General features: G+C 43.2%; 1 protein-coding gene across 1 annotated transcript; it reads right to left on the bottom strand.

Annotated features, from left to right (window-relative positions):
• Positions 1-601: 601 nt before the first annotated feature.
• On the bottom strand, positions 602-7,920 carry LOC117273271 (uncharacterized). Its single transcript, XM_070179215.1, has 8 exons — positions 7,094-7,920; positions 6,846-6,958; positions 5,392-6,086; positions 4,556-5,190; positions 4,007-4,151; positions 3,402-3,874; positions 2,815-3,212; positions 602-2,200 (listed from the first exon to the last, which is right to left on the bottom strand). The coding sequence occupies exons 1-8, from the start codon at positions 7,918-7,920 to the stop codon at positions 657-659; spliced, it is 4,830 nt and encodes a 1,609-aa protein (XP_070035316.1). The 3' UTR covers positions 602-656.
• Positions 7,921-11,150: the final 3,230 nt, after the last annotated feature.

Here is an 11,150-nt window from a genome sequence, read left to right as displayed (position 1 = left end):
CATTTTATTTATTTTCTTTGTACCCAATGAACAAAGTGTTACCCATGATGGAAATCATACCTCCATCTCACTTGACTTGGCATCCTCAAAGATTGATCGGAAGGTCTTTCTTTGGATCGTAGTGTAGGCTTTTGGAAAGGGTTAGAAAGAAAAGGTGGTATAAGGCTCAACATGACTTAAGATGAAAGGGTTCAAAATTACAACTTTTGGAATCAGACCTATTGCAAAACTAAAACTTCTGCCCCAGTTCTTTTTTGAATCTGGGAAATTTTGAATTTTATTTGATGGGACTGAACCTCAGAGTAAGGCTGCCTACGTATCCTTAAAAGGAATCAAGTCTAACATAGTTCCAAAATAAGAGTTTTGTTTTTGTTACTTTGCTTTTCTTTTTCTCCTTTCTTTTTTTTCTTTCTTTGCTTTTCTCTTTTCCTTCTTTTTTTTTTCTTCTTTTTTTTTTTATTCTTTTCTCTTTTTTTATTTCTTTTATATTTCTAACACTGCTTCTGATTCCAAAAGAGGGGTATGAAAGAAAATAAATAAGGCTAAAAAAAAGGTAACAAATGCTAAAAGTGTTTGGGATAGCAGAATAAAATGCCTTCGTCATTCCAACTTTGAACGTGTCTAGTACAAAATGCGATTGAAGATAAGCAAAGAAATCATACATAATATCTCTTGACTGCATCAGAATTGATAGCCATATCCACACATTTACCTTTTATGTCTGTTAAATACAAAGCACCATTGGGCAACACCTTTGTCACAATGAACGGACCCTTCCAGTTTGGGGCGAACTTGCCTTTAGCTTCAGTCTGATGTGGGAGGATGCGTTTCAATACCAGCTGACCCACCTCAAATTTTCGGGGACGCACCTTCTTGTTGTATGCTCTTGCCATTCTTCTCTGATACAGTTGACCATGGCATACTGCTGCCAATCTTTTTTCATCAATCAAACTCAATTGCTCTAGCCGAGTTTTGACCCACTCATCATTATCAATTTCAGTTTCAACAATGACCCGCAGGGATGGAATCTCAACTTCCGCAGGTATCACTGCCTCGGTTCCATATACTAGCAAATAGGGGGTTGCACCTATTGAAGTGCGGACAGTAGTGCGATAACCTAGCAAAGCAAATGGTAACTTTTCATGCCATTGCCTCGAACCTTGCACCATTTTACGAAGTATCTTCTTTATGTTCTTGTTAGCAGCCTCAACAGCTCCGTTTGCCTTAGGACGATATGGAGTGGAGTTTCGATGCATAATCTTGAACTGTTGGCATACCTCTTTCATCAAATGACTGTTGAGGTTAGCAGCATTATCTGTGATGATTACCTTGGGAATTCCAAACCGGCAAATGATGTTTGAATGAACAAAAACTACCACTGCCTTCTTGGTCACGGACTTGAAAGTTACAGCTTCGACCCACTTGGTAAAGTAATCAATGGCCACCAGAATAAACCTATGCCCGTTTGACGCTGCCGGCTCAATTGGTCCAATGACATCCATGCCCCAAGCAACAAAGGGCCAAGGTGCCGACATTGTGTGCAGCTCAGATGGCGGGGAATGAATCAAATCACCGTGCACCTGGCATTGATGACATTTGCGAACAAAGCTGATGCAATCACGTTCCATGGTGAGCCAATAATAACCTGCTCGAAGAATCTTCTTCGCCAAGACGTACCCACTCATATGTGGCCCGCAAACCCCGGAATGCACTTCGGCCATGATAGTCGAGGCTTGTTTAGCATCTATACACCTTAGTAATCCTAGATCTGGAGTTCTCTTGTACAATATTCCCCCACTTAAGAAAAATCCACTAGCCAGACGTCGAATGGTTCTCTTTTGATCGCCTGTGGCATGTGCCGGATATACCCCTGATTTGATGTATTCCTTGACATCATGGAACCAAGGCTCACCATCAAGTTCCTCCTCAACCAAATTGCAATAGGCATGCTGATCACGGATTTGGATTTGCAGAGGGTCGACATAAATCTCATCCGGATGGTGTAACATTGATGCCAGAGTAGCCAAGGCGTCGGCAATCTCATTATGAATCCTGGGAATATGCCTGAACTCTACCGACCTGAATCGTTGACAAAGATCATGCAGACATTGTCGATACGGTATGAGCTTCAAATCACGGGTTTCCCATTCTCCCTGAATCTGGTGAACCAGCAAATCTGAGTCTCCCAAAACCAATATTTCTTGAACTCACATATCTATAGCTAGCCTCAAACCCAGAATGCATGCCTCATATTCAGCTATGTTGTTAGTGCAATAAAATCGAAGTCGAGCTGTTACAGGGTAGTGATGCCTTGTTTCAGAAATGAGTACAGCCCCTATTCCGACACCTTTCATATTAGCAGCTCCATCAAAGAAGAGTTTCCAACCTGGCTTTTCATCATGATCAGCCCCATCAACATACATCACTTCTTCATCAGGAAAATAAGTCTTCAGTGGCTCATATACTTCATCCACCGGATTCTCGGCCAAGTGATCGGCTAGGGCTTGGGCTTTCATCGCGGTTCGAGTCACATAGATGATGTCAAATTCTGTGAGTAAAATCTGCCACTTTGCCAACCTCCCTGTGGGCATAGGCTTCTGAAAGATATACCTTAGAGGATCCATGCGAGAAATGAGGTAAGTAGTGTAGGATGACAGATAATGCTTCAACTTTTGCGCCACCCAAGTCAGGGCGCAACATGTCCTTTCAAGAAGAGTATACTTAACCTCTGAGTATACTTAACCTCATAAGGAGTGAACTTCTTGCTGAGGTAATAAATGGCTTGCTCTTTCTTGCCCGTGATGTCGTGTTGACCCAACACACAACCAAAAGAATTATCCGTGACTGTCAAATAGAGGATTAAAGGTCTCCCAGGTTCTGGCGGGACCAACACAGGGGGGTTCAGCAGGTAATTCTTGATCTTATCAAATGCTTCCTGACACTCATCAGTCCACTTAACCGCAGCATTTTTCTTTAGTAACTTAAATATGGGCTCACAAGTCGTCGTGAGTTGAGCAATAAACCTGCTGATGTAGTTTAACCTCCCGAGCAGGCTCATCACCTCAGTTTTATTCTTTGGTGGTGGTAGTTCTTGGATGGCCTTAATCTTTGACGGATCCAACTCGATGCCGCGTCGACTGACTATGAATCCCAACAGTTTCCCCGACGGAACACCAAATGCACATTTCGCCGGATTGAGCTTGAGGTTGTACCTGCGGAGCCTTTGGAAAAACTTTCTCAAATCCCCAACATGGTCAGACTGCTTCTTTGACTTTATGATCACATCATCTACATAAACCTCAATTTCCTTGTGTATCATGTCATGAAATATAGTAGTCATTGCCCTCATGTAAGTTGCCCCAGCATTCTTTAAACCGAATGGCATTACCCGGTAGCAATACGTCCCCCATGGCGTGATGAATGCTGTCTTTTCTGCGTCTTCCTCGTCCATCAGGATCTGATGATATCCCGCATAACAATCCACGAAAGACCCGATCTCGTGCTTGGCACAATTATCAATCAGAATGTGGATATTCGGCAATGGAAAGTTATCTTTTGGACTTGCCTTGTTGAGATCACGATAATCAACACACACCCTCGTCTTACCATCCTTCTTTGGTACTGGTACCACATTAGCTAACCAAGTGGGATAGTGAGTGACCCTAATGACCTTTGCCTCCAGTTGCTTTGTGATTTCTTCTTTAATCTTCACACTCATATCAGTCTTGAACTTTCTTAACTTTTGCTTGACAGGAGGGAATGTAGGGTCGGTTGGCAATTTATGAGCTACCAAATCAGTACTCAAGCCCGGCATGTCGTCATACGACCATGCAAAGACATCTTTGTATGCAAATAGTGTTTTGATTATTTCTTCCTTGATTTGCGGTTCCAGATGCACACTTATCTTGGTTTCTCTGACATTATTTTGATCCCCTAAATTGATTGCTTCGGTTTCATTCAAATTAGGCTTGGGTTTTTCTTCGAAGTGTTTTAGTTCTCTACTGACTTCCTCAAATACCGCCTCTTCATCGTATTCTGTTTCATCATCACCCTCTACTTCTTGGATCGTTGTTTCAGAATTAGATTGGCTTTTAAGATTTGGCTGAAAATTCCTCATGCATGTCATGTCATTGAAACCAACATAAAAGGAACTGTACAGAAAGCAAAAACAAAAATGAAATGCTGTCAGGATTAATGGAAAACGGGAAATTGTATTTCATTGAAAATAAAAGGATAGGAGGGTTTGTACATCAAAACAAGCAAAAAATAAAAATCTGGATTACAACCCTGGAATAACCCAGATAGCAGAAAGGAAAACAAAGCAAACTACCAAAACTCCTTCCGGGCGGGGAGAGGAGTAGCTTTCCAATTGCTAAGCTTCACATTTGGCCCAACGAGCTGCACATCGGCATTACTGGAACCTTCCCCGACTTCTACCATATTAACCTCATCAAACAAACTCTGGAACCTCTTGATCAACTCTTTATCAAAGTCGACCACAGGTTTTGGGACCGCTGATATTGGGCGTTTTGCGACCCCTGGCTTGACAAAAGACTTGGAGATATGTGGAACAGGCTTAGGAAGTGACCATGCCTTTCCTTTCAAAATTTTAGCCTTTTTCACGTCCTTCCCTGTGAGTGTGAATCCCAAACCAAATGTACCAAAACTTTCACGTGGGCACACCGGATGCACAATACCCTGCAGAGATGAACCCAGACCTTTGCCTGGCAGAAAACCATTCTTCAACATTTCATTTGCTACCATGACAGACGCGGATGGTATCTTTGGACCTAGGATGCATTCTCCTTCGGGAATTTTCCCGACAGACACTGTTTCGAACATTTGGTAAACCCAAGGCCCTTTATCATCTTCAACTTCAATAAATGGAACGATTGTGTCATTGTAAGCAGATAAGTTCTCATCACCATGCACAACTATTTCCTGTTTGTCCCATTCGAACTTTACCATTTGATGCAGAGAAGACGGGATTGCCTTGGCAGTGTGGATCCAGGGCCTGCCCAACAACAAGTTATAAGAGGCAGTCACATCTAGCACTTGGAACTCCATAGTGAACTCAACCGGCCCTATTGACAAATTTAGCATTATATCACCGACAGAATCTTTCCCTCCTCCATCGAAGCCTCGAACGCATACATTATTAATGTGGATCCTTTCGGTGCCAATCTTCAACTTTTGCAAAGTGGACAGAGGGCAAATATTCGCACTAGAACCGTTATCCACCAGTACCCTTGAGACAGCAAAATCCTCGCACTTCACTGTGAGATAAAGAGCTCGATTGTGTTCTGTACCCTCTATAGGGAGTTCATCATCTGAGAAAGTGATCCTGTTCGCTTCGAAAATCTTGTTAGCAATCTTTTCCAAGTGGTTCACCATGATCTTATCAGGAACATGGGCCTCGTTCAAAATCTTCATCAGGGCTTTGCGGTGTTCATCTGAATGTATCAACAAAGACAGAAGAGAGATCTGAGCTGGTGTTTTCCTCAACTGTTCTACAATGGAATAGTCTTGCATTTTTATCTTTTTCAGGAATTCCTCAGCCTCTTCTTCGGTGATCGGCTTTTTTACTGGGATGTGGCCGTCCTTGGATGGCTTGGTTTTCCTCAGTTCTTCTGGGGCAAAACATCTCCCAGAACGAGTTAGTCCTCCGGTTTCATTGATTTCTTCTTCTACTTCTTTCCCTTTGTATGTTATTACCACCTGTTTGTAATTCCATGGGACGGCCTTTGTGTCAACCATCGATAACTGGATTACTGGCTTAATGATAATGGGGGTAACACGAGCCCCTTCCACGATTATGACAGGCTTGCCCGGGACCCCTGGCACGACCACCTTTTGCCTCTCCTGGTTCGCTTCAACATCAACCGGAGGCCCTTTCACAACCAATACAGAAGGCTTCATGTTGAGCGCGCTTGGCTTCTCCGACACCCCTTTGATTGCCAAGGACATTGCTTTTGCAGAATCTAGAGCTTTGACTGGATTACTTTCGCTATCCCGGATCATCATGACAGACTTGGAAGAGTTTTTGGGCTCCCCATCCTTATGAACTATCTCGATCATATGTGTCTCTGCATGGGCCGGCAAAGGATTTTGGTTGATGTTTGGCGCCTCCGGGCTCTGGACCACAATTTGATTTGTATCAATAAGCTCTTGGACCGCCCTCTTCAAATGCCAGCACTTCTTCGTGTCGTGCCCCGGAGCATCAGAACAATATGCACATTTAAGGGAGTAATCAAGGTTCCTTGGAGGCAGATTTGGTATCTTGGGCTCAATCGGCCTCAAAACGTCCAACTGCCTCAACCTCTGAAACAAACTGGTATAGGACTCTCCAAGAGGGGTGAAGGTTTCTTTCCGTTGTTGCCTCTCTTTTCTGTAATCTGGCTTCGGTCGAAAACTTGGACCAGTAGGGTTTTGGTATGGTTGTGGGGGTGTATAAAGATTTTGTGGAGTTGGAGCACGCCATTGCAGGTAAGGAGGGGGTTGAGCATATGACTGTGCGTGGTGAACATGGTATTGGGGTAGCTCGACAGAATATCGAGGGTCTTGTAGCGGGAGATAGTGCTGAGATGGATTATATGGAGCTTGGGTGTAGGCTTGAGGTTGGGGTCGAGTTTGGGTGTACTGGTGAGGCGGACCCCTTGGGCCACGCCATGATCCAGAGACAAACATAGCGACATCTTCTTTCTTCTTTTTGCCTAACAGGCTTCCGGTGCCACTTTGAATTGCCTGTGTGGTCGCTTTTATGGCAGAGTAGCTCATGATCTTGCTTGACTTGAGTCCCTCTTCCACCATTCCTCCCATCTTTACCACATCGTTGAAGGACTTACCTATGGCTGAGATCAAATGGCCAAAGTAAGTGGGCTCTAGGGCTTGAAGAAAGTACTCGACCATCTCATCTTCCTCCATTGGAGGGTAGACTCGTGCAGCTTGTTCTCTCCATCTGAAACCATATTCCCTAAAGCTTTCATTGGGCCTCTTCTCTACCTTGGTCAAAGATAGGCGATCCGGGACAATGTCTATATTGTACTGAAAGTGCCGAGCAAAGGCCTGAGCCAAGTCATCCCATGTGTACCACCTGCTAGTGTCTTGGCGGGTGTACCATTCTAAAGCTGCCCCACTCAGACTCTGACTGAAATATGCCATTAATAATTCATCTTTCCCACCGGCGCCTCTCATATTGCTGCAGAAGCCTCTCAAATGGGCCACGGGATCTCCATGTCCATCGTACGGGTCAAACTTGGGCATCTTGAACCCAGCGGGCAGTTGAACATCCGGAAATAAGCATAAATCCTTGTAAGCCACACTTACTTGGCTTCCTATCCCTTGCATGTTCTTCAAAGATTGCTCTAGGCTCTTCACTTTCCTGAACATCTCGTCCTGCTCCACATTCCGGGATGGTTTGTCAGTTTCGACAAGAGGTTCAAAGCGAGGGGCATGGGAATAAGGATCCGCGACTTTGAAAGTTGGTTCTGGAACATAATATTGGGTATCTGGAGCTTGGAACGCGGGTTCGCTAGAATATCTGTGAAGGGTAGCTCGCGGAGGGGCTACGAAAATAGGAGCGGATGTCGGAGCAGGGTATGCAGTTGTTTTGGCTGGTGGAGCATGAAAGGTTTGGGACGAGGTGCCAGGGTAGTGGTGATAAGGGGTAAAGCCTGGTGCGTGCTGAGGGGAAAGGTCAATGGTAATGGGATCTTGGGCTTGTGATAGTGGTGGAATGAAAGCCGGATTTTCCGAGTAGTTAGCGGGGAATGAAGGTGGGGGATGCCCCCTGACCCAGGCTTGATACATTTCTGCCATTTGATGCTTTAACCTGTAGACCTCTTCTTTCAATTCAGACACCGATTCTACAACCTCCCTTGGCGGGTCGACAATACCCGTGTCCAATTCTTTGCTAGTCATGACTGCCTTGCACTTTGATCTGGTGTTATAAGGGTGACTTGCCAGGATGCCAACAAACTAACCACCTAAAACAAAACCTGTCTCTGTTCACACACAAAAACTTGGTCAGTTTTAAAAGCAATTTGCAGATAGGTAATCGCACATTGGATATGCAATGCACCTGAGCAGTTAACGTTCCTAAATGCTTTGCGACGGTTCGTATGTTTCATCCCGGCTTTTCCAAATTCTCCAAATCCTGACTTTTCCCTCTCACCTCCTGCTATGTTTCACTCTTTTAGTTCTTATTCTTTCCTCTCTTTTTTAGTTTGGCCCCTTTTTTCTTTTAAGAATATGATCGAATCCTATGGGGATTGCCTACGTATCATGACGCCGCATGAATCAGATCATTACGTAGTTCAGAGCAATAGACGCGAAATAATTTATTTCATTAATAAAAGACAATCTTTTTGGATTTTCTATTACAAGGACTAAAGTAGAGATGACTGCAAAAAAGGAAAATCTACAGACTCGGCATAAAGTAATAGACAACTTTGACAAAGGCGAACAAGACTCAAAGAAAGTAAAACACAGACTACTAAAGGAAATCAAAAATACATAAGAGCATCCACTGGTACTCCGGAGGCTTGCGGGACATCAGCCGGTCTCCGCATAGGCCTGCAGGCAATATCTTCTTGGAGGCGGTCTAGGTCAACCATCAGTTGTCGGACGAATGTCATTACAGAAGCAAAAAACATAGACTTGGTCATGTCTTCACATTCATGGCATTTCATTACAACATAATCAGCTATCTCTTTAATCCTCATTCTGATGACACCCTTTTCTTGCAGCAAACGTCCAATCTGCTGGGCCCGAGCCTCTAATACTTGTGTATCTGTGTTGCTTTGGTCTTGTAACTGCTTCAGGCTTTCTTGTAGTTGGTAAATCAGTGCATAGCAATGCTCTCTTTCTGTCCTGAAATCCTTTGTTTGCTTAATCATTTCATTTTCCAGAGCAACCAACTTTTCCTGCAAAATCGCTACTTCTTTGTCATATTTCTGCTTCAACTGGTGGGCTAATCTAGCGTGTTCTTCCGCACCTTTGGCCAGATTTGCTTGAGCATTGAACAAATCCCCCTCGACCTTTGTCAAGTCAAAACCGTAATCATGCACTTTCCGCCTCAGGTTGGTTATAATTTTCTCATCTCTCTCACTTCTTGCTGGTGTCTCGGCGGCTATCTTCATTCTCTGAATTTGGGCTCGAAGGGCTTCATTTTCCTTGGCCAACCTCTTCTTTTCCCCTGCATCTTCAGCTGCCTGCAAACTACCATCAAATTTGATTTTTTCAATTTGCCCTTCGAGCTTGCTTATGGTGGTCCGGTACTCCCTTTCTTTGGCTAACCAAGCCCACTGCTCCTGCGATGCGTCAACAAATTCTTGGATATGAGGTCTTTTAGTTGGTCGTTCGGGTTCACCACTCGTCGCGACTCTCTTTCCATACCAGGCAACATAACTAGGTAAGACCTCACCTTTAGAAAAATCACGTACTCGGGTATTTGCCCCCAAATACTGGCATTCGCTCCAAATTTTACGAACCACTTCTTCGGGAAATTGGGCATCAGGACGGATTTCGACCACATAAGTGCTAAGATCTTCATCTCTAGGAACTGTCTGGCATCTTCCAAGCTGTCTCAAAACCCGGTACGGAGCATAGGGTTGGATGCTTCGGAGACCCATTAGCAAGAAGTAGGGACCAGTGGTGGGCATATAAACAATCTCATCAACGGGAAGCCAACCCAATGTCCATTCTACCTGATCTGCGGTCGTAGATTGAAGGCGGGTAATCCAATCTTTGACCCCTTTCGGCATCTCAAATCCTGTTACTCGTGCACTAAACTCTTCAATGCAGTTTTTTCCCGTAGACCCATAGTTCATGTATCGAGGACGATGACAGAGGTGTTCGATCATCCATACTTGCAACAACAGGTTGCATCCCTCGAAAAAGCTGGCTCCGGCCTTACAGAACGTGAGGGCTCGGAATATATCTGATACGATCATGGGTGCGAGAGTACTCTTGGCCTGAGTAGTCAGAACGTGGACAACCCCGGCTATCCGCAAATCAATGTGCCCGTCCTCCCTTGGAAACACCAAAAGTCCTAAAAATGCCACCATGAAGGCAAAACATCTATGGGTCTCCCATTTTGATCGGTTTCCTTTACTGCAGAGTCCATTTTCAGGGTCTTCGAATCCCCCTAGATGCCCGTATCGCTGATATAGAAAATGAAAGGTGGAAATTCCCCGTGCTAGACTTCCCGTCTTGATTTGTCTGCTTATCTTTAATAAGTCCAGAAACTTGTGGGGAGTAACAGTCCTTGGAGATACCAGGTACTTGTGTCTCAGTCCTTCCGTGCTCCCAGTATAACCCGCTATTTCTTCCAAAGTGGGCGTAAGCTCAAAATCTGAGAAGTGTAAAACATTATGAGCGGGGTCCCAGAATGCCACTAATGCCTCTATCAGGTCCCTTCTAGGTTGAATTTTCAATAGTCCAGTGAGCGCCCCTAGGTATTGGTTGACCATATCTCGTCCTTGTTTTCCCAAATCCTCCCACCACATGTGGAGTGCCAGTGGAATCTGATCCATAACCTTCACAGGTAAGTTCTGAACGGTGCTCATTCTACACATTTTAAATTAGGGTGACTAGATTAAAATTTTGTACAAAACTGACCATGAAAAGATTACTATCATTATAATTTTTGAAAAATATAAACGAAAACAAATCACGGCCACTTTTGCAAATACGGTCTTTCAACGCTTCGGAGGAGAAGATTTTAGGGTTGTGTTTGCGAAGTGGTCAATTTTTATTTTTATTATTATTATTTTTTAAAAGAAAATATTTTTGGAATTTGATTATTCTGTTTTTTTTTAATTTTTTTGAAAAAGCAAGACTTCTAAAGAAAAAAGAAAATATTTCTTTTTTTTTGAATTTTGATTTTATAATTATTTTTCGGAATTTCGAAAGAAAAAACTTCTAAAAAAAGGAAAAGGGAAATATTTTTGGATTTTTAGAATTTTATTTTGAATTTATGAAAGAAATACTTCTAAAAAATTTAAGAAAATATTTTTGAATCTTGAATTTTCTTTTCAATTTTCGAAAGAAGAATGAAAATATTTTTGGATTTTGAGAAGAAAATTAAAAAGAAAATGTTTTTGTATTTTTTTAAAGAAAATTGGAGCCTAAAAGAATGACTTTCTAAA

This window comes from Nicotiana tomentosiformis, chromosome 6, assembly GCF_000390325.3.
Source record: "Nicotiana tomentosiformis chromosome 6, ASM39032v3, whole genome shotgun sequence".
Taxonomy (NCBI): Eukaryota; Viridiplantae; Streptophyta; class Magnoliopsida; order Solanales; family Solanaceae; genus Nicotiana; species Nicotiana tomentosiformis.
The sequence above is the reverse complement of the archived record's forward strand: the minus strand, read 5'-3'. Positions and strand labels throughout refer to the sequence as shown.